This window comes from Thamnophis elegans, chromosome 6 (genome assembly GCF_009769535.1).
Source record: "Thamnophis elegans isolate rThaEle1 chromosome 6, rThaEle1.pri, whole genome shotgun sequence".
Taxonomy (NCBI): Eukaryota; Metazoa; Chordata; class Lepidosauria; order Squamata; family Colubridae; genus Thamnophis; species Thamnophis elegans.
The window spans coordinates 19,291,237-19,315,686 of NC_045546.1; the positions used below are offsets into that span (position 1 = coordinate 19,291,237).

The window sequence follows — 24,450 nt, forward strand, 5'->3', positions numbered from 1 at the left end:
TTCTAGTTTTGATGGGGCAGCTGATCACAGAAAAGGAGCAGACTTTATCTGCAGTGTGTTAATAGGGGATTCTTCCAAACAATAATTAGAAATCACTGTCCGCAGACCCTTATCAAAAGGCCGCCTTTGCATCTTTGGTTTTTTAATTAGTATCGTATATTCTTCTGAAATCCTAGTAATAATGTTCTAAACAAAAAGAATGCAATTTGCAATTTAATTTAAAATTTAACTATTTATGCCTTGGTCATCTCCAGTTTGGATTATTGCAACTTGCTCTACAAAGCTGTCTTTGAAAATAATCCAGAAAGTTCAATTACTCTAGAATATAGCCATTCAAGTAACATCCTTCAATTAGTTGCCATTAGACTTCCAGATACATGTTAAGATTATAGTTAAAAGCCTTATGTGGCTTTGGGTCTATTCTGATAATATCAAGGCAAGGTCGCTCTAGCTTCTTACCCTTAGGGACTTTCATTTACAGGCATCTTCTGTAAGCAATTGCACCTTCTCAGTCTCGCTCAACTGAATAAATACATTAAATACATAGCTGAATATATTATAGGGAACTCTATAGGAAGCAAGACTATTGTGGTCAGTGTTTATACATGAACAGAGTGAGATAAGCATTTCACATGCTAACAAAATAATCCAACACAGATTAATGCCCTATGTAGAAAAGGAGATGCTAGATATTCAAGTTGGCTTTAGAAAGGCTTGTTGATACATGCTGCATAATTGAAAAAGCCAAAGAATACCAAAATAAATCAATATATACTTCATTGATTAAAGATTATGCTGATTGCGTCAAGCTTTAGAGAATTGGGAAGCCCAGAATACGTCATACTCATGTGAAACCTATATGCAGGACAGGAAGCCATAGTACAGACAGTACATAATGAAATAAAGTAGCTCCAAGTTGGGAAAGGAATGAGACAAAGCTGTATACACTCCCCTTTTTTATTCAACTTATGTGCCAAAATATATACAAGGCAAGATGAACTGGAAGAAGATGAGAGTGATTTAGAATTGGACAAAGAAGCCTCCATAATCTGTGCTATCCTGATATACAATACAATACAATACAATACAATACAATACAATACAATACAATACAATACAATAGCAGAGTTGGAAGGGACTTTGGAGGGCTTCTAGTCCAACCCCCTGCCTAGGCAGGAAACCCTATACCGTTTCAGACAAATGGCTATCCAACATCTTCTTAAAGACTTCCAGTGTTGGGGCTTTCACAGCTTCTGGAGGCAAGCTGTTCCATTGATTAATTGTTCTGTCAGTAAATTTCTCCTAGGTTCTAAGTTGTTCTCTCCTTGATCAGTTTCCACCCATTGCTTCTTGTCCTACCCTCAGGTGCTTTGGAGAATAGCTTGACTCCCTCTTCTTTGTGGCGAGCCCTGAGATATTGGAACACTGCTATCATGTTTCCCCTAAACTAGACATACCCAGTTTCTGCAAGCGTTCTTCATGTCACTATTCTGATAGTGAAAAATGCAAATTATCTACAGACCTTTAGAAATAAAAGTCAAGGAACACAGTGGAAAAATATAAACTAAAATATAAAGAAGACCAACTGATGACAATTAGTACAACAACCATTGTTAGAACTGACAATGAAACTATTGAAGTGGAACATAAGTTCTGTGTTTTAGGATAGGATAAAGGAACAAGTAGTCAAATATGCCTAAGATTAGTATCTGGTAATGAAGGATTTCAGATACCATGATGTACATATATTTACAAACATCAGAATTGTGCAAATGACATTTTATGAAAGTAAAGGTTGGGGCGAAAGAGCTGAATAGAAAGATATTGACACTTGTGAACTTTGGTGTTGGAGAAGACTTCTGAGAATACCACAAAAATAAACCAAGTGGATCATTGAGCAGTTAGTCCAGAGTTCTCACTCAAGGGACAAATAACTAGGCTCAATTATCATACTTCAGACCCATTATGTGAAGACATAGCTCTCTAGAGAAAATTCTGATAATGTGAAAGGTGGAAGAAACAAGGAATAGGAAGACCAGAAGCAAAGTGGATGGACTTGTTATAGTGACAATAGGTGGAAGACGTAAAGGACCAGTGTAAAAATTAATTACCACATAGCACATTTATTTGGTTGCTATGAGTCAACCCCAACTCAATCAATCAGAACTACAGTAAAATGCTTTCTTAACCTCCATGACAGGATCAAAATGTTAAATGGGCTTGTTGAATCATTCAGCAAATATGTATGATAATATATAATCTTGTTAAAACTCCTATTAGCAGACAATAAGCAGTAAATATAATTGAAAGCTCAAATAATAATAAAATAAACCAACCTTTCCCCTCAAATGGAACATACCACAAATATAATGCTAACAGTGGACTGCAGACTTTATAAATTTGAAACACTTTCAAGTTTGAAATGAAGTGTGTCAGTCATTCTGGAAGCATTTTTGAGCTTGAAAATACCTCCGTCCAGTTCAAAACATTTCATTCCAAGCTTGAAACATTTCCATAATGGTTGAAACTGTGTGCAGAACAACTGTTGGATGTAGAAAAGGAACAGAAACTAATCCAAACAAATGTTCTTCCAACTAAAGTAATGTTTATTGCTGTAGTGCGAACAAAGTAAATAATTTGTTTGTATTTGAAATATGTAATTATCTCTATTGTGTCTGTGCATGCCTTAATTACATGCCTAGCTTAACAATCTAATATACATTTATTTACAGAGCTTCCTTGAAATTCCTTAACTCCCTTCCTTTAACCATAAGTTGCTTAATTTAATCACATTTTTAATGTGTTCTCTAGACAACTTTGCTTTACTTCATTTTTCTAAGCCAAGCCTTTTTTACAAGGTATTGAGAAAGAAAAGGCAAAATCCCCACTTTATCCAGGCATTTTCTAGATCAGGGATGTCAGACTCAAGGCCCCGGGGGGGGGGGGGGCGATGTAGCCCACGGGTTGCTTAGATCTGTCCTGCAGGGTCATCCTGGAAACAGCGAAGGACTGGCCTGCAGTGCCTCTGTGTACAGCCTTCCTGAGCTCCTTTTTCATTGGCAGAGGGTTGCAGGAGGCTGTCCCAGCTGAAAATGAAACTCGCAAGGACCACGTACAGCTCTCCTGAGTTCCATTTTTACTGGCAGACGGTTGCAGGAGACTGTCGCAGTTGAAAACGGAACGTGGGAGGCCGTTTTTGCTGGCAGAGATCTTGAGCCACCACAGGGGCCCTAGACAGGAGTGATGTCAAGCTGGCCACGCACACCCTGGCCACACCAACCCTGGCCCCCCAAGGTTAAACACAATCCTGAGGCAGCTCTCAGTGAAATTGAGTTGGACACCCCTGTTCTAGTATCACTCCTTTTTTCCCCATTCTCCAGTCCTTTTAGCAGATACTCTACTTACTAATCTGTGTTCCCAGTTCTCCCTGTTCCTGCTGGAGCATCAGTTGCACATTCCTTCTTTTTCTAGTAATCTTTTCATTCCTCCAATGGCTGTGATCACTTTGATAGGTAATATTCCATTCCACCCACCTCAAAGCACAAAATTCAACTCTTTAGCTTGATACATCTGCCACTTAACAAATAATCCTCTAGGAGGCAGACATGCCTGACCATAGGTATCTTAATTAAAAACAGAGCCTTTTAAATAACTTTCATTATATTTCTCATGCATCTGGCAAGAAAACAATAATGCAACCTTCAGACAATCTCAAACATAGTCTCAATCACGGCAGCTCTGTCTGAGCAAACTCAACATGCAGTCCTTTCAAGTGAACTCTTCGTATCCTTCTCAGCCCCAAGCCAGAAATAGGCAGGATAGTAATGCTGCAAACCAATCTGAATATCACTATTACAACATTGAATTTTGTGGGGTGAATTTGCTCTGGAAAGCTTGTTTTGTATCTGCATCCCCCCCTCCCTCCAGATTTTAGGATCTGGGGACATGGAGTACACAATAAGGAGACTCTGTCTAAAGCGTAGCATTAAGCTTACGCTTTTAAATAATGTTATGTAGGAAGAATTTTTAAAAAATCATTTTTTAAATGTATCTCATTTTCTGGGAACAGGGAACATTTGTTAATAAGCCCTATAATGATCCTGCAAAGAACAAGGTGTAGCTTGAAATCCTTTTCCAGATAATTGGATGAACACTATATTTTGTACTTTAATGGAACAAAGCTTTCTTCTCACTAGTTTTCTAGCTGCCTCTTTGCAGGAATTTAATGTTGACAACTTAATACGCTATGTGTCTACAGGGATAGTTTTTCTAGTAAAAACAAATACCGATGCTTTTATTCAAGTGACAAGTTTTAGAGCATCGTCAAATGCCATTGTATGATTTAAAATCTGGTTCTTTAAAAGGAACCATGTTCTGAATTGAGGATTAACTGAAATTGAAAAGAATTGCCAATATTCTAATTTCCTTTGTAAAAGGAGAAAAATGGGGCTCAGGTTTTCCTGCAATAAGCCAAAACACTTCTTTCTTGAGACCAGGATGATGACAGTTTGCTAGACAGCTTGGCCTCAGTCTGGTATCGGTGAATGCTCAGTCAATATGTAAGAAAGTGAAGCTCCTGTGCGATATGTTAAAAGACCTGGCATGCCTAACAGGATACCTGATGAGGTGAGGGGAAGCATTGCGTAGAGAAGCACAGAGATGTCCTTGGAGAAGAAAATATCAGTTGGCAACACATGATTTCAGTTTGGGAAAGGAAGGAACCATTAGAAAGAAACTTAAATTAGCTCCATTTTAACTCTGTTTGGTGTACAAGGAAGGAAGGGAACTTGTCCATTATTAGTGTCCAAGATAAAGTGAAGCCAAGCAACTTAAGTTTGGAAAGAATAATGAAAATTGCTTATAGCAGACGCACCGTTCTGGGTAAGTAGAGACCTATTTGCTGAAGAGAATGACTGCTTTCAGATAAGTCCCTGAAAAAAAGATGAAGATTAGATATTCTGTAATTGAGAAATAGAACTTTGCTTCTATTTGACCTAGGTATTTCCTAAGACCGTGATGGCGAACTTATGGCATGCATTTCAGAAGTGGCAAGCAGCGCCCTTTCTGTGGACACGTACGCCGTCGCCAGCTGCACTTCTGGATTCCGTCGCACACATGCATGAAGTCCAGCTGACTTGCGTCCATGCACGCAATGGGACCCAGAAGACAGCATCTGGCCACACAAGCATGTGTGCTGTTGCTAGCTGCACTTCCGGGTTGTGACACGCGCATGCACGAAGACCAGCTGACTGGCACACATGCGCACGACGGAACCCAGAAGAGAGTGCACTGGCTGCGCTCTTCCAGGTTTCGGTGCTCCAGCATGCGCTCCTGTTTCGCACTTCGTGTCAAAAGGGTTAACTATCAATGTCCTAGGACATCAAGACTGCACTTGAATTAATTCTATTAGACCAGTGGTTCCCAAACTTTTTTTGGCCATGCTCCATCTAAGCATATTTAAAATCCTGATCCCCCCCCCCCCGTGACATATAATTCTTACTTTACTCAAAAAGTAAACTCTATTCACACGGAGGAAGCCTAAAAGGCCATTAACTTGGTTTAAACAAGGTTCAAATTGCCCCCATTAAAAATCAAATTGCCCTTCTGTGGGATGTGGGCCCCACCCCTGTGTTAGACTGATAAACCTATATGGTTTAACATAGATAAGAAATGTGGTAATTTTCTGTTGCTACCGTGTGATGCTTTGGAGAGTCCCATTTTTGCCTGAGGAAGATGAGATTGAACAAGGGGTCTGCTTGCCTGTGAAAATGAAGAAAAATTATTCAGCAAAATTTAATAAATAAAATAAATTGTCAGAAAAAAATAAAATAAATTAGCAATGGAATATCTTTTGGAAAGCAGTTACAAAGATTCGATATTGTGCCATAAAGTTTTTTTCTTTTAAAAAAACATTGAGAATCTGAATACTATATGGGTTTTCTATGTCCACTTAATGGGCTTCTAAAAATAATTGAATTTTGCTTCTAGGGGCTTTGTGAATGATTTCTTGGTAGAGAAAGGAATTTGATTTCATTCAATGAGCATTAAATCATAAAATAAAAGACATAGTAGGGCATGAGAGCCTGTTTGGTTTAACGATTAAGGAATTAGGTTGAAAACTAGGTGATTGTGAGTTCTAGTCCTGCCTTAGGCAAAGTCAGCTTGGTGACCTTGAGTGTGGTGTGGTATAACAGAATTATCAGCATTCAATCCACAAAATCCATAATATTAATATAAATTACAAGACTGAAAAGAAATCTATCATCCTAATATAGTAAAACTAATGTTTATACTAGAGATCCATTTTGGTACAGTTTAAGGCACCAGGCTAAAAGCCAGGATATTTGAGTTCTAATTCTGTTTAGACATGAAGCCAACTGGATGACTTTGAACTAGTCACATTCTGCCAGCTCCAGGAAGAAGACAAATGTAAATCATTTCTGCAAATGTTGCCAAGAAAAAGTGCAGAGATTTGCCAGACAGTTGCCAAGAGTGAAGACTGACTAAAAGGTGTAGAAGTCTATATCATAGACCAACAATAGACTACTTTGCAACAATTATAACCAACAATAAAATAAAATAATCTACTCCTACAATTATATTCCTACAAATATAATGTTTAGCGGCATTCAGACTATCAATTCTGTCAGACAATAAATGGAGATAAAATAGATTTGGATCACATGGCTAATTTGGCTGTTATGGATGGTAAGTTAAGAACTGCGGCCGAATATCCTGATAAAAGAAGTAGCATAGAACAGACTTGTGTGGTCCTTGGATTCCTGGGGCTCCCCCCAAGGCCTTCTCAGGGGTTCTCAAAATCAACACTCTCTTGAAGCCTATTTTGAAATGTAATACAGAATGAAAATCCCACTAAAGATGAGAACTCGCAGCGAATGCATCGACTTTAATTTTTAATTTGATAAATAGGATCAACAGGTAGTCCTTGGTGTATAGCCACAATTGGGGCCAGAATTTCCATTGCTAAGCAAGGCAGTCAAGAGAATTGCACCCGGTTTTATGACCTTTTTTGCCATGGTGGTTAAGCAAACAATGCAGTTCTTAAGCAAATTCAGCTTCCCCCATTAACATTGCTTGTTGGTAGGTGGCTGGGAAGGTTGCAAATGCTAATCACATGACACCCCCCCCCCAAGATGCTGCAACCATCATAAATAGGTGTTGGTTGCCAAGCACCCATATTTTGATCATATAACTGTGGATGCTAGGATGGTGATGTGATGATTGGTTGCAAGCAGTGGTGGGTTGCAGGCAGTATGCCCCTATATGGGCGTACCGGAACCTGCCCGGAGCACTGGATACCATTCTGGTACAGTGCTCCAGAGGGCCCACCCACCCGAGCTCCTTACCTGTGTTTTAAGGCTTCCACGCATGCGCATGGCTCATACAGTGCCTGCATGACACTCTGCGGAGCAGCTGGAGCATCGCGGAGGTGCTAAGATGCAAGTGTGTGCTGCACGCTTGTGCACGCATGCTGCACATGTCCATGTGGACGCCGCCAGGCCCATTCCAAACGGTACGGTAAGGATCCGGAAACCACCATTGGTTGCAAGTCGCTTTTTCAGTGTCATTGTAACTCTGAATGATTGCTAAATGAATGATTACAAGTCAAGGACCATCCATATACGAACAAAAGTTCTTTTGGAGTCCTCCATAATTTTTCATAATGGAAAGGAATACTGAGAGAAAGAAGTTTAAGAAACACTGGTACAGAAGAAAATGAGTAATGATTTTAGTGAGTTCATTACATAATTTTCTTTTTATCTACCTACCAAGACAACTGGCTAGCTGAAACATTAAATCATGCTAATATATCCCATCTTATTTTAATATTACAGTCTGCCTCATATAACTAGCTAGACTTAAGTTAGTGGATTGAGCACCCCAGATATACCCCTTTTGCAGGGGTGAAATGCTAGCAGTTCGGACCAGATCGCCTGAACCGGTAGTAAAAATGCTACCCCTTCACCCAAGCCAGTAGTAAAAAAAATGCTACCAGTTCGGGTGAACTGATTTTTCCAACGATTAGCTGTGACATGCGAATTATATTAGCTAATATAAATCACGTGGCACAGCAGATTCCCTCCCCCACCCCGCTGTTTGCTTACCCTTGCAGGCACGCTCTGCGCATGCGCAGAAGGTCCTGTGCGTGCATGCAGGTGACATTGCTACTGAACCGATAGCAAAGGTAAGTGGATTTCACCCCTGCTGTGTTGGAATGCAGGACTGAGCTTCCTGGCTTCCTATATCTGTTATTCTCTGTCTTATCTTAGGTCTGGGTTGATTATAACCTAGGATAAATCCAGAGAGTTATCACAATGATTCAACTTATGTAAGATCCAACCTTTCCATTTGCTGACAAATTTGTCAGAAAAAATAAGGGGGAAATCAAACCACTAAGATGTAGAAGGCTGTTTTTTTTACCAATTATCAGTAGGAGTAATTTATTATAATTTGCTAGAATAGATCCATCCACATCTTCATAATAGTAGAATGGACCTGTGCAGCTTCTTTAGAGCTCAATAGGCTTTCACCAAATGGTCCTACTGTGAAATGGCCATTTAATCCAAATTGGAACCTATTTCAGAATCCATTTTACCAGCCGCACTAATTCCCAAGCGTGATGTATTCTCTGATATTCTCAAATGGAGAACAGCTGGAAAGTTGTCATTAGCAGAACACATAACAATTCTACAATTTTAGCAGATGTGAGACCAGGATCCTTGATAATACAATCTATTATTTCAAGGAGGGCTGTGTACCAGCCAAATGTCTATACATTGCTGGCTAGCTTGTATCCAACGTGTTGTTCAATATAAACTGTTCAAAGATTGCATCGTACGCAGTCTTGTAGGTTAGCAATATGGCCTTTCAGTCGAAGCAATGGTAGGAGATGCAATGTTATAAAATCGGGGGAAAACTATTAAATTTCATATAAAGCTTATTAAATCTCATTCTTGCATTATAGTCCCCTGCTACTATCATATGAGCAATTGACTATAGCCCATGGAAATAATAGGAATGATTTTTTTAACCTGTACCCTCCATTAATCAACGATTGAGGGCATAAGGGAATGTACTGTATACTGTATATACTCGAGTATAAGCCTAGTTTTTCAGCCCACTTTTTGGGCTGAAAAAAGCCGCCTCGGCTTATACTCGAGTCAGTGAAAAATTTGCCCGAAATGGAGGAGAAAAAGGGGCGGGGCCATGCCGCTGGGTGACACTCGTGAATGGCCCAGTGCCCCTGTGAGTTTCCCCTCCCTCTGTGTCAGTTTGCCGCGCAGCGCGCACCGCACCATCCCCCCTCCTCACGTTCTAATGTAATGCAGGGCTGTCTTACGATTCCCCTTCCTCCCCCTCCTGCCGCTCTGCAACAATGTCCCACCTCCTCCTTGTTATGGCAAGCAGCCACATAGCGATGTCCCACCTCCTCTGGTACAGTGATCCAATGATAGGAATCACTGTGCCGTGTGTCATAGGAGGCGGGACATCGCTCCCGCGGCTGCACGGGACATCATCATCACAGCGGGACATCAGCATCATGAGGTGAGTGAAGTATTTCATTGAATACACCGCTAGTTTACTGTTTTTCTTTGAAATAAATATTCAAAAACATTATTGGTATCTATTTTTATTTTTGAAATTTACCGGTAGCTGCTGCATTTCCCACCCTAGGCTTATACTCGAGTCAATAACTTTCCAGTTTTTTGTGGTAAAATTAGGTGCCTCGGCTTATATTCGGGTCGGCCTATACTCGAGTATATATGGTATACATGAATTAATAATAAAGCTATTAAAATGTAATAATACTGACATTGCCTATTTTCAAAGGGGGCAATTCTAATATTTCTAATGCTAAAGAAACAAACACACATACAATCTTTCTCCATTTCCTGGGAGACCATATAGTAATGATTTGTATTCCCATTAAAGTGGGGTGGGGTGGTGGGTTTCTTAATTATTCCATGTCTCCTATAAAAGAATAATATAGCCATTCATTTGGAAAGGCAGAGTCATTTAACTTGGCAGTTCAAATACTAACATTCCATGATACAATTTGAGAGAGATTAGTTCCCAAAATCAATTAGATTATAAGGGAAGGGGATTCGTTATTTTACACTCTTCCTGAGTTCCTTCATTAATTCCTAAATTAAGGAATTATCTGTATCTGTAATTGAGATACTTAGTGCAGAAAATGGGAATAAAACACTAACAATTAAAGCAGCCTGAAGTGCAATTGCTAAATGCGGAGGTGAGCTGCTTATCAAGCTTGTCAAATATTTCAATCCTTGGGTGATAATAACTTGCTCTTGAACCATGGTCAAAATAGTTGAAAAATTGGAGGATAGCAGTTGTAAATTAGGATGCCTATCATTCATATCCTGCACTTCAGATTTTAAAGATATCCATGGAAATATATGCAGTATGGAAATATATGCAGTATAATCAAATCCAGGTACTGAAGACTGGTGCTCTTTAAAACTTGAACCTAAGTGAACGATTTCTTTTTCTTTTCCATTTTGTTGTATGATCTCTTTTGAGTTCAAATATATAAGAAGGAGACTTAAAATACCACCGTGTTTGCATCCAGTTATAGAGGTGGGAAAAACTAATTTGATCAATGATACATTGCAACTTGTATGGTTTGCATTGTACATTCCATGTTTCCCCGAAAATAAGACCGGGTCTTATTTTCTTTTGACCCAACGAAATAAGCACTTGGCCTTATTTTTGGGAAGGTCTTATTGTTTTTAAGATACAGGAGACGACAAGCGTGGTCACCTATGGCTGCTACTGTGTTGCAATATTTTCAGGGGAGGGCTTATTTTAGCACATGTGCTCAAAGCCCGAGTGGGCTTATTATCCAGGGAGGTCTTATTTTCAGGGAAACGGCGTATCAATTTATCTTTCATCCTGCTCACCTGGTAAAGCTCCAAAGGAATTAATTAAATCTGCTTCCAACTTTTTTGTCATCTCACAACCAGTTGTTACTTGGGAATGATTGTTTTTAGAGCTCAAGGACACTATTGGGACATTGTCCCTAGGATATTTTGCAGTTTTCCTGTTTGAATTTACAGTGGTAACAGTTTGATGGTATGGTGTATAACCAGAACTGAACTTTTTTTTTCTTCACAAAGTACCTATTTTGGAAAGATTCATCTGTTGTAGGTAGTGTCAAGCCTTCCCAGTTTTGATCATATAATAGCCTTGCTGGAGTTGTCATTAATAAAAAGCAAAGTTCTGTGACTTTTTTTTTCTAGTATCCTTTAGTCTAAAAAAAAAAGGTCTTTGGTTTCAGTTGTGTTGAAATCCCCCTTCTGACTCTCTTCTCTAAGCAGTGCAGTTGCTGACTAATGGCAGCTGATGAAATAAAGGCTCATGCAATCTGATTCTTCATGAGAATGGAAGAAATATTGAATGTACTTGGAGCTACTCTCTGTCTTCTGTCTTTTTTTCCATGTTGCTGTAGTATCAGAGTGATGATTTAAAAAATACCCAACGATAAAGGTTTTATACAACCACGAGTGAAAAAATTACAGATGAAAAAGAGCTGGCTTTGTAGAAAATAAACCAAGGAGCAGTTATATGTGCTTTCTCAGTACCATGTTACTTTCTCTGTTTTCTTGAGGTATATCTCAGCCATGACTATAAACGGAAATCTTTGTACTTCTGCAAACGTTATAGTCATAACTTTACTTTGCATTTTAAAGTTCTGGTTTGAAATGCTATTAATTGTTATGAAATAAACAGTTCCAATTTTTATATGAGAAGAGATAAATGTGTTTTGTTTTCAACCGTCAAAATCATGTGGTGTTGATATATTTGACTGCCATATCTTACTACTTGCTAAGGAGCTTATTTTGAACTAACTATCAAGAGATGTGTTGCATATAAATTACACTGAAATTAAATACTTACCCATGTAGTTCTGAAAATATTGAAATGTGTAAACTGTACTCCTGATACTTAAGCATAACTGATTTGGAGTAACACTTGTCAAAGTAATGCCACAAAGAAATGTACGTATAAAAATGTTTTTTACCTTATACGGATTTTTAATTGAAAAGCTCAGTTTCTAAGTTAAGCTTCTTGTATACAGGCAATTTATTGTTTTATGAGTGTTTTTAAATGCCACACTTAGCTTTTGTTAATTACTTTGGAGTGCTTTGTGCTTATGAGAGCCGAAAGCAAGTAGATTCCATTCATATATATATATATATATATGAAACAGTGGTAGTTACAATAATGTAGATGAGTAATTTTAAGACATCTGTTTCAGCCATGGAAACAAAGAAGTATTCTCTTGTCGTGGGATAAAACTGGCCGTGGACTGGTTTTTGGAAAGAGGACACAAAGATGTCACTGTGTTTGTTCCAGCATGGAGAAAAGAGCAGTCTCGACCAGATGCACTCATTACAGGTATATTTTGATTAGCATTCCCCAGTTTCATTTGTAAAACCTATGACAATTTTGATCTTGCTTATTCTATGTGAGTAAATATTTTAAGGACTGCTTTAATCAAAATATTTTAGAACATGGAATAACAGGGCTATGTAGGGTCTTGGAGATCTTCTAATCCAACCTGATGTCAGCCTCTGTTTTGCTTGCTACGCTTGCTTGCTATCGGCTGTCATAGGAAACGGGGGGGGGCATAGTAATGGGGAAGGGAATTATATTGTGCTGGAGGAGTCTTGTTCTGACCATCTTCTGTGCATGCTGGTAGCTGATGTTTGGACTTGGTCAAGGCCAACCGTTTCGCATACCAACTTGATGATGCTGTTTGAAGATGCACCCCACATGACACCTTAGGGAGTTGCAGATTGGACAATGGGTTGGGGAATTGGGCGGAGGGTGCTGGGTAAATGTTTGATATGTATATATTCCTGCCTTTCTGGCTCAGATCTTGCTTTCCTTTTGCTATTTTCACTTCATTTCTAGTAAAAGTACTTTATCTCTATTAAAATGGAGTTGAGGTTTTCCTTTCTTGGATATTGAAGGAGGCATGCTTCAATGCCTCCTGTTCAAGCAGGAGACCCTATACCATTCTAGACAAATGGTTGTCCATTCTCTTCTTAAAAACGTCCAGTGACCGGAGCACCCACAACTTCTGAAGTCAAGTAGTTCCACTGATTAACTATTCTCACTATCAGGAAATTTCCCTTTAGTTCTAGGTTTTATCTCTGTTTAATGATATTCTACTTGTTATTTCTTGTCTTGTCTTCAGGTGCTTTGGTGCCCACTTCAGTACTATTTCATCTTCATGTCTAAGTCTAAGCCCTTCTGGATGCACCTAAAATACATATTTAGTACAATATATTTGTTTTCAAAATGCACATATTTAATACATGTTGATACAGTTGCATTTCAATATATGAAAAATGAAAACCCAACGGTGCTTGTATTACAATTTATACTCTGATGCTTTCAGATCAATTTAAATTAGAATTTGCAAATTCCTGATGCCTCTCTAAATGAGGAAGGAATGTGATATGGGACAGAGAACTAGGTTTGTATATCAGGAGAGACATAGAAATAAATTGAGTACAATGTGACTGGAGCACTTAATTATGCATAATAAAACAAGGAAATATTTTAAAAATCAAGCTTAAATGGATGTTGAATTCAAAAATGAATGACAGGTGGAGAAGTGGTTTAATCATAAAGAAATAATGAATAAGAATTGAATCCCAAAAGAAATATGGAGGAAGGTGGTTTGTTTAAGAAGAAGGGGGAAATTGAAAAGGGTTGAATTGGTTGAATGTCAATTTTAAAAGGTTGAATTGATAACAAATTGTCGCTAAACAAGGCACTCTTTAAGCAAGGTTTACCTGTATGAAATATTTCATAATTTGCCAATAGGATGCTTGTGTTTCAGTTTCATATTAATTATCATGAATGTCTGCATTCAGTATCTTTTAATGCTTCATACCTTGTGTTCATATATTAATAACACATGTAACATAGAGACACTTGATCTAAGATTTGTTACTACATATCAGATCTATTGCCCTAACTTTTTATTGTAGTTTTATAAGTGAAAGTGTCTCTTGGAGGTTAAACTTGTTTTAAATGAAAAAAATAGATTCAGAGATGATGCTGACTCTGTAACTTACTCATCTTACTCATCTATTAATATTGTAAGCAGGAAAAATGTTTAGATAGACAATACTTGGTTAAAATATGTGGCTTGATCACTTAATTTGCTGTTGTGTCAAAAGTATATTCAGATGTTGCTTATAACATACTTGCGAAAGGTTTATATCAAATAAAATGTGAAATATAATTAAATGTTATAAAAACTGTTACAGTTTTGGACAAAAATGAATATTTGAATATGTTTCTGCAGATTCCAGTAGTAGGCAGGCAGGCAGTGCATGCATTTGTGTAGGTGTGTGTTTTTTACAGACTTAATAGGGTAGAGCCAAGTAACCCAAATTAAGTGAATTTCAGTAGTTTGTTTTGTGTTTCCTTTTTCAATATCAATATTCTAGATCAAGAAATCTTGCGTAAATTAGAAAAAGAGAAAATTCTGGTATTCACCCCATCACGGCGAGTTCAAGGGAGAAGGGTGGTATGCTATGACGACAGATTCATAGTGAAGTTGGCTTTTGAGTCAGATGGTATTATTGTATCTAATGATAACTACAGGGATCTAGCCAATGAAAAGCCAGAATGGAAGAAATTTATTGATGAGCGACTCCTGATGTATTCATTTGTCAATGACAAGTAAGTTATAATTTTTAATTGTCTACGTCTAAAAAAGGACTGTCAACAAGATTTGGGACAAGAACATTTTGTCAATTACTTCAGTCTTGCATAGCAATAGCACTTAGACTTATATACCACTTCACAGTGCTTTACAGCCCTCTCTAAGTGGTTTACAGAGTCAGCATATTGCCTCCAACAGTCTGGCTCCTAATTTTACTCACCTTGGAAGGATGGAAGGCTGAGTCAACCTTGAGCCTGGTAAGACACAAACTGCCAAATTGCAGGCAGCTGGCAATCAGCAGAAGTAGCCTGCAGCACTGCACTCTAACCACTGCACCATCACAGCTTTGCATAGGGTCATTGAAGTACTTGTTGTCATTTTTATTTTCCTGTTTTGAGACAAACAGTTTGATTCTATGCTACTATGAATGCAAATCAATATCTGGTATTTGAGTTGAACTAACTTCCTGCCCAAATCTCCAGAAGTAACTAAAATCGGGCGTAAGGTCAGTATCTTATGGATAAATACTCCAGCCCACAAATTTTGCTATTTCTGTTCTGTTGGAAAACTAGATAGATATTTTTAAACTGCTGATTACCCAGTTTTGCAATAGACTATACATTTCTAATATTTATTCATGAGGGTACATTGTGTCTAGATTCATATGTCAGAAAGCTGGATTTGAGGATTAAATATGTATCTTTAGGACAAGAATATGCTTTTTGACAAGAATGTGATTTTTCAGGTATTGTAGTTTTAAACTCCGTTAAGACAAGCATCTCTGAATTACTCTGTTTCTGATTCAAAGTCTTTTTATAAAGTCTTCCCTTTGATATTTAGCTTATTAGCTCTATAGCATTAGAAAGGACAGAGCCTTGCCATATGTAAAGTAACTGTTCCTACTCACATAAACTTAATCAGTGATAATTAAGTATTCTTAAAGTAGTCTTTGCAAGAAAGACTATGAACTTTCTTTCACATTTACATTCATTGTTCCCAATCTGTGTTCTTGAATAGTAAGGGTACTGAATTCATTGTGACCAATTGACTTATTGTCATTATGCTAACCCCCATTCTTATTTAAACCATTGTTTAAACTTTGTTTAAATCAGTCATTGTTTAGACCCTGAGGAGAAACAGAAGATTCCAGAGTTCTCCAGAATGTTTTGTTTTTTGGAGTGATAGATTTTATTCTATCTATGTACATAAGGTTGTATATGTACAAGCATGCAGGAAGACATATAAATTGTGTTTGTATAAAGTAGTCCTCTACTTATAAACATAACTGGGACTTCCATTGCTAAGTAATACAATCATTAAATGAGTAATGCCCAACTCCTGTTGCTGCAGTGATAAACTTAATCACAACCATCATTAAGTGAATAACAGAGTCATTAAGTGAATCTGGCTTTCCCCCATTGACTTTGCTTATTGGAATTCCCCTCTAGGAAGATTGAAAATGTTGATCATGTGACTCCAGGATGCTGCAACCATCATAAATATATGTTTTGTTATCCTGTACCCAAATTTTGATAACATGACCTGGGGTACATTGTGAAGATCATAAGTGCAAAGACTGGTCATAAATCACTTTATTCAATGCCATTGTAACTTTGGTTGTTAAATGAAGGTTCATAAGGCAAGGACTACCTGTATACAAATATATCCTTATAGAACAGCTATGCTGGATATTATCTTAAATGCATGGAAAAAAGGAAGTTAGGACTCCCCTTTATCTGCAATGCAAATTGAATAGATTGGTGTATAAATCAGGCCACTATCTGTACTACATACAAATACATTATTTTCATGGTTTACTTTCTTAGCATCTCAAAGGCAGTTGCATTTAAATTATTGTAGCTAAAAAACCTAAGTTTGATTTACTAGGCTTTTTTTTAGAAACTGGTTTAAAACTGATCTGAAATATGGCACAGCAAATGCATTGTTCCTTTCATTATTTTATTATTATTATTATTTAGATTCATGCCTCCAGACGATCCTCTCGGCCGACATGGCCCAAGTCTGGAGAACTTTCTGAGGAAGAAACCTGTTGTACCAGAACATAAAAAGCAACCCTGTCCATATGGTAATATTATTTAATTAAACATTACATGTGTTTCTAAAAATGAAGTTTGGTTGTTTATTTGTCTCTCCATAAATTAAGTGAAATATATCTATTTTGAAATTGTCATTATATAAGAAGTTTAATGAGGAATCCCTTTGTGTCCTCATCTCATCCCTCCTAAATAGTGAATCGGGGGGAGATCCAGAACAGCAGAGATTCTGCAGATGAGGCTTCCCTATCTTCTCTATCAAACCCCCCTCCAGTTAAACTTTGGCTAATATAGCAGACAAATGTTTAGGTAAATAATCCTGGTTTCTGTATGGTTGTTCGCAATTATTATATGATCTTGGTCTATATTCAAACAGTATTATAGGCCAGGGCTAAGCCCAGGATGGGTTAAGGTGTTATGCAAACACACTGTCCAATTACTGGTAATTTACTTAATTTCACTGCATAATAGTTAACAGTCCTTGTTGTATGAGTATGTACAGTACTTTATTTTTAACATTGCTGAAGAATTGCATTATTTTGTTGTTTTTTCTTTGTGTGCTTACATCTTCAATTATAAATTCATATAGGGAAGAAATGCACTTATGGACACAAATGCAAATATTACCACCCAGAAAGAGGAAATCAACCTCAGAGGTCAGTAGCTGATGAACTTCGTGCCATGTCTAGGAACACAGCTGCCAAAGCTGCTAGTGAAGGAGGGCTGGTGAAAAGCAACAGTGTTCCTTGTAGTACTAAGACAGATAACACTACAGATCTCAAGCGAACTACTCCAAAGAGGCAATCGGATCCTAGCATAAGGACTCAAGTCTACCAAGACTTGGAAGAAAAGCTTCCCACCAAAAATAAATTGGGAACCAGGTCTGTACCTTCTTTAGTTAGTATACCAGGTTCTGCTGCTGCAAAACCCCAAAGTACTGCACCTTTAACCAATGGCCTTCCATCTGGAGTTCATTTCCCACCTCAGGATCAAAGACCACAGGGACCGTATTCTCCAGTGATCATGACAACCAAAAATCATGGAACGCCAATGCCTTATGAGCAGTATCCCAAATGCGATTCTCCTGTGGATGTAGGTTATTACTCTATGCTCAGTGCATATTCAAACCTAAGTATCTCTGGTCCCCGAAGTCCCGAAAGACGTTTCTCTTTGGACACAGATTACAGAATTAGTTCTGTGGCTTCTGATTGTAGCAGTGAAGGGAGTATGAGTTGCGGCAGTAGCGATTCCTACATGGGCTACAACGATCGATCCTATGTGAGTTCTCCTGACCCTCAGCTGGAAGAGAATTTAAAATGTCAACATATGCATCCCCATAGCCATCTGAACTCACAGTCCTTCTTACAGAGTTACCACGATACACTAACCAGAGTGCAGAGTTATAATCATGAAGAACCAAAGCATCATCCGAAGCCTCCCGCTCCATACATGGCCGTGCACTTTCAGCATCCAAACATGGGAAGCCGTTCTACTTGTCCTCTTGACTTCCCTGTTTCTCAGAGTTCTCCGCATTCAAAAAGCATGCCTCTGGGGAGAGCTCTAGCATCCACCAGACTGGACAGTGTATCAGACTCACGCTTGTATGATAATTCTCCATTGAGAAAAAGAAAAACATACTCCGCTCAAGATGGACTCGGTAGTTGGGATAGGCCAGGCTACGGGATGGATACATATGGCTATCGTCAAACTTACTCTTTACCCAGCAATCCCACCCCACCATGTTACGAGCAGTTTCCTTTCCAAAGCTTACCTGAGCAACCCGATCAGCCTTGGCAGATACCTTACTGTGGAATGCCTCAAGATCTTCCAAGGTACCAAGACAGTCGAGAGAAAGTCTACATCAACCTGTGCAACATTTTCCCGCCTGACCTGGTGAGGATTGTTATGAAAAGGAATCCTCACATGGTAGATGCTCAACAGCTTGCTGCAGCCATTTTAGTGGAGAAGTCTCAGCTAGGTTATTGATGACATGATATTGATGATGCATCTTTATGGTGTCTATTCAGTTTCAGCTGTATCGCTGAGGGAGGTTTGCTACAATAGCATTTGTGATCTCCTTCTCAGCAAGGAGATTATATAGTAATCCATATATGTGAAACATTGTGCCATGGAACCTGTATGTACAACCCCAGACACTGGAAGTAACAGGATTTATTTTAAATACTCAGTTTTTTTTTTAAAAAAAAAAAATTCATGGCTGGAATGTCTCTCCAGCTGAATATATTAACAAACACGATGTCTCAAGTAAGAATCCCTAGTGCATGTGGGTTTTATATGCAGCACTTTTTAATATTTGTTACATATTTATTAAATTATTGGGCGTTTTATCCTTCAAGTGCAAAGCATTTTTTTCAAAACAGCAGAAAACTGAAGAGGATTTTATGTGCACAGCCAACTTTTTTCAAGTCAAACTTATTAGGATCTATTTTTTCATAATTAAGTTATTTAATTTTATTGTGTGATTTTTCTTTGTATATAATCATTTTATTTATAGAAAACAGTCTTTTGCAGCACTGAATTTTTTAAATGTATAAGTTACCAGTTTTTACATTGAAATGGGTAACAATATATTAGTACTTTATAGTATGGCACTTTTTAATTTGTTTGGCTATGGATTTAATTTATTTGGTGGTTTCTGTTAATTTTGGTGTAAGCAGAAGCAATCAGTAGGAGAGAAACCTGTTTTTATTAATTTATTATGCAGATGAAAAAAAACTTTATGTGCAGGTTCTGAAATTATTGAGCTTATCCAGTTCCTGACTGTCACCAATTTGACTACAAATATATCTGTTTAGATAGCGGTCTTGTGCAGCCAATGTACATTTCCATTAATCAGAAATGGCATTGATAAGTGTGTCTCTTGTTCCTTTACTTAATGCACAGGTATTTCATAAAATAACTGTTTTTAAAGAAACAAATTGTGTTCTCAATGCAATTTTTGTATATAAGATTGTGTATTTTCATGCTATTTATTGAGAAGGTTTTAACATTGTGTTCAGGATATGCAACATCTTAACTGCACTATAGTAATGGTAATTATAGATGAAAACAGCACATTCTTTTTGTGAAATACTGTAAAGAATTAGCTTTGTCTGGCCTGTTGCATTATATAGGCCCAATTCTTGCCATGGACAACATAGCTTTAGAAGTAGACACTGTCATCTCTTCTAGTATTAGTATGGGAGATTTCTGGTTTTAAGTTTTGAGCTTTTTTAGCTCTTGTAAAATGTAATTTTATATAACTAGATTAACAGTAGATCTCACAGTGCCTGATACCGTAAACATCGTGATTGACTGCTCATATATTAGAAGTCCCTTCAGAGCTTCATACTGTGATGATTCCCAAGTTTACATAATCGATGACTGCAACTTGAAGATGCTGTAGAACCAGAAAGTACCTACGCTGTTGATACAAATTGTATCTTTATTAGAACTATTTAATTTATAGATCTAACTTTTAAAAAGAACATTGAATTGTGTAAAAATTATTTTAGACTTTGGGCAACATTTTATCTCTTATTTTTTTAAAAAAAAATTAGTTGAAACCTACACTATTTTTTTTTGTTTAAATAGCCCCTTGACCATTTATCATAAAACTGAATAAGATGATAGCTAAAAATAATGATAAAATGCTGCCTAAAAAGATGTCCAAGCACCTTTTGAATACATTTTCACTACTTACGCAACACTGTGTGTTGTAAGAAGTAGGATGTCGATACACAGTAAATGCTTCTGCAAAGCATTATACTCTTAGAGGTATCCAGTAATCTGAACCATGTTCAGCAACTTTAATTCAGGAATTACTCTTCTACACAGTGTTCACTATTGTATAATCAAAGAGGATATTGCTTCTGTTAGGTTCATCTTATATTTTATCCATGTCTCCTGAAGAAAAACCTCTTTCAATATTCATTTTGTTCTTAACTTCCTTGTTCCTTGCTTTTTGCAGAATATATTTTGTTGGAGAGATTGTATATTTTGCATGGGTATGCAGATCCTCTTTCCTTTGATATAGAACTGACTTGTTGCAATGGGCTTATTATTCACATGTAACTTCAAAGACTTGATAACAAGTATTCATGCATCCTTAAAATATAACTGGATTGTTGCAGCTGGTGAGGGCAAAATGCAGAAACATGACTTCTGAAATAGAAGCTTTTATATTTATTTTCAATTGATGTATATGGAATCATACTTACGTAGGATTGACTGCAGCATCCTTTCTTGAAAAAAGGATAGGATTGTACATTGTGTGTTATAGTGTTAAAATGTGCAATTGCTGGACTTGCGTAATGCAGAATTTAAACTCATTGAAGAGAAATGTGTTGGCTAAACTGAATTTAGGGCACATGGCAGCTCTGCATTGATACTCATCTTCAGAGCTGATATGGTCTTCTCTAGTTATAATTAAAAGCAGGTTTCTCCCCCATCCCATCCCACTGCACACCACACAAATGTCTCGGTTGTTTTCCACTGCAATAACTTAACATAACTGGCTCTACTGTGTACTGTATTTTACAGAAAACTCCAAAGGGTAAAATAATCAATTTTCTGCCCTCATTCTGTCATTCTTTAGTAGGAATACTTGGTTTGGGCTAAGTGTAATTCTGCCATCTTATAAACTGTTGAATTTGATGAAGCTCACTGTTGTTCTTTTTTGTGCTGCACAGGTCTTTAATAAGCTATTTGAGTAAAGAGTATTCTTTTAAGTTCTAACATTTAGAAAATCCAGGAATGTTTGGTTACCTGTTACCTGCACACCTTATATGGTCAGAGTGTAGAAGCAGGAAAGCCAAATGAAAATCCACTGTTAACTACCTAAGGCCTCATAAGGCCCAAGAAACTCAAGGATCAGTCACTCACTCTTAAATCCGATCTGCTGAACAGGCTTGTTCTTGCTGGAGAAAAATTGGAGGCAGAAAAGAATTGTTCACCTCCCTGAGCTCCTGGAAGAAAGACTTGGGATAGCTAACATTCAACCCAACGATCTACTGTTGGCAGCTTTAATCCTTTAGTTCAACTCTTTTTGCCATGATACACCAGATATTCAGAGGTTGCTGTTATTGTTCACCTCCTGAAACTGGTTCTTCTAGAGTATATTTTAGCGGGTTTTCAGAAATGCTGTGTTGTGCTGGAATAAAAAACAGAGTAATTATAGTAAATCTGATCTATTTCGCATCAAATGCTTGATGAAATTCAGAAACACACCCACCAAACCGTATGCACTTCCATTAACACAAGGAGTATTTACTTTATCTCAAAAGTAGTCTTTTCAGTGAGCAAATTAAAAAAGCATGAATGATTGGTGCATTCATGCATATCAATTTCAGATCCAGGCAATTATGAGTGTAAAGTTTAAATGTAATTTTATTGGGTAAAATTTTAGCTTTGAAATGTTCATACAATTTACACTTTGTTCCACAATTACAGAAGTTGTCTTGGACAAAATGAAAATATAACCATGTTATTGTTTGGCAGTTAGCTGATGGATATCAATAACTGGAACCATTTCAGTATTGGTAATGTACGGATACATAGGCATTTATAGTGTTATATTTTGTGCAAATTCCTACATTTGTACAAATACTTTTTAAAGGTAAGCTGAAGTTTTCAGAGGCTTTATGTCACATTAACATTTTTGGAACCTCTAATCTTTTTAAAATTAATATGTCTTCTTAGATATGAGGCTCAAATATTATTAGTTTTAGGAAAGGATCATTGTATTGTTATAGCTAATCTTTTATTCCTAAATTTCCGGGCATATCAAAAATTATTTTTATGAGAAAACATAATTGCAGCCACTTCTTTTTGCAGCTACTATGCATTAGAATGTCATTTTCAATCTGATAATAGGAAAATAAACACAATACTGATGCTTTGTGGTATAGAGAAGGCTTCTCTTTATATTATTTCTACCACCTTGCTTGTAGGAATTTTTCAATTCAATGCTCTCCTTTTACAGTTCTAAACTACAACAGCAGCAAATGGCCCATTCACCACCAGGCTACTTTCTTAGTTGAAAGAATGGTGTGATCTTGCCCAAAATATACCAGGTTCTTGAAATAGAAGTGGGTAGAGTTGGAGATCTAAAAGCAAGGGGGAGGAGGAATAACAGAATGATTGTGAAAAACCTCAGCAATAACAAAACCAAGATGTTTATCATGGTTGCCTCTATTCTTAATGAGGTTTACAAAGATTTGGGTAAACAAATCCATTGCTTTATTTCATAATCTTTTTAAAGCTGTCTACATTCTCTGCTCTTTCCCCCCCTCAAACAGTTCCATTTGGGCATAATCATTATAGATCCATTTAAATATATGGGACTGAAGTTAGTATCTACAGGATTGAAGTCCTAGTGATTTTGCTGTATCTGCTTTTGATTTTAGAAAAATTTGTAGTTTCTGTAGTACCCATGAATACTGTCTATCATGGTACTGTCAGCAAATCAGCAATAAAACTTAAATATTAATTAGCTTTGGATGTTGTGTCCATTATATGTTAAGTATACATTAAAATGGAACAATATTAAGTATTGTGATCTATGTCTTTTTATTCTAATCTCACTCTGCCCTTTTCTTCCTTTCTTTTGTGTGTATGTGTATTTTCAGGTTTTATTACTTTGATATTGTCTCCTCACTTGCCTATCTTCTTTCCAGTTTAACTTACTTTTCACAACAAATCCACTTTCTACTTGGCTCCTCTAAGAGTTACTCAACTTATTTACTTCCATTCTGTGCCTACCCTTTTCTTGTGATACACACCCAAATATCTTGTAACACCTATATAAAAATATCACGTTTTAGCAGAGAAAACAGAGTCTGGCGTTTAAAAAAATATTCAGTAGTATTTGTGGAGATTTCCTAATAATATTGAAATGTTAAATATACCGTTAATTCATATCTGTTGACATGTCTTGATAAAATAATAAAGAAAAATAGTTATTTTGTTATTTGTGCCTGGGAAATTTAATTCTTAAAGCATAAACTAGTAAAATGGAAACTTAAAGTATGTTGAGTTCAAGACAGATTGATATGTATTATACAGTCAAGCTATAGGTGTTATTATATTTAACCATTGAACAAACCTCTGTAAATCTTACACTGGCTGATAAAATGGTGCATATTTCTGTAATTTGTGGCTGTCTACATCCTATTTCAGTATATATTTCAACATAGTTGAAACTGATGAATTCTATATGTGCAGAAATTAGAGTTTAGATGCTTAAATGGTGCTAATACTAAATAGCAGTAAACATCAATTTGATCTTGCTTTTTTAAAAAAAATCCCATTAATTTAGTTAAGATCTGTGTGTGCCCCAAAGGTGCTTTTTCAAGAGGCAACTGGACTTTGTTTTTGCTCAAGATGTTTCACTTCTTATCCAAGAAGCTTCTTCCAAGTCCAGTTGCCTCTTGAAAAAGCACCTTGGGGACAACCATGAGCTGGATGACTGAGAATCTCCATAGACATTGTTCTGTGTGTGGGACCTTCAGTTTTGCCGCTGAGGGTATTGTCTTAATTAGGTGTCCTATTGTTGCATGTTATCCTATTGCCAAATGCTACATTTTGGGACACTTGTTCGCCATTGATATTCTTACCTAGTAACATGTCCTCTTCACTCTGGCAAAATTTATGCTAGAGCCAAAG

General features: G+C 37.1%; 1 protein-coding gene across 1 annotated transcript in view; it reads left to right on the forward strand.

Moving 5' to 3' along the window:
• Positions 1-23,755, forward strand: part of ZC3H12C (zinc finger CCCH-type containing 12C) — a 49,527-nt gene extending 25,772 nt beyond the window's left edge. The window contains exons 3-6 of the mRNA XM_032219866.1: positions 12,302-12,441; positions 14,514-14,748; positions 16,711-16,817; positions 17,375-23,755. Of these exons, the coding sequence (XP_032075757.1) occupies positions 12,302-12,441; positions 14,514-14,748; positions 16,711-16,817; positions 17,375-18,771 (1,879 nt within the window). The 3' untranslated portion in view covers positions 18,772-23,755. The remainder of the gene's footprint in view (positions 1-12,301; positions 12,442-14,513; positions 14,749-16,710; positions 16,818-17,374) is intronic.
• The last annotated feature ends 695 nt before the right edge of the window (positions 23,756-24,450 follow it).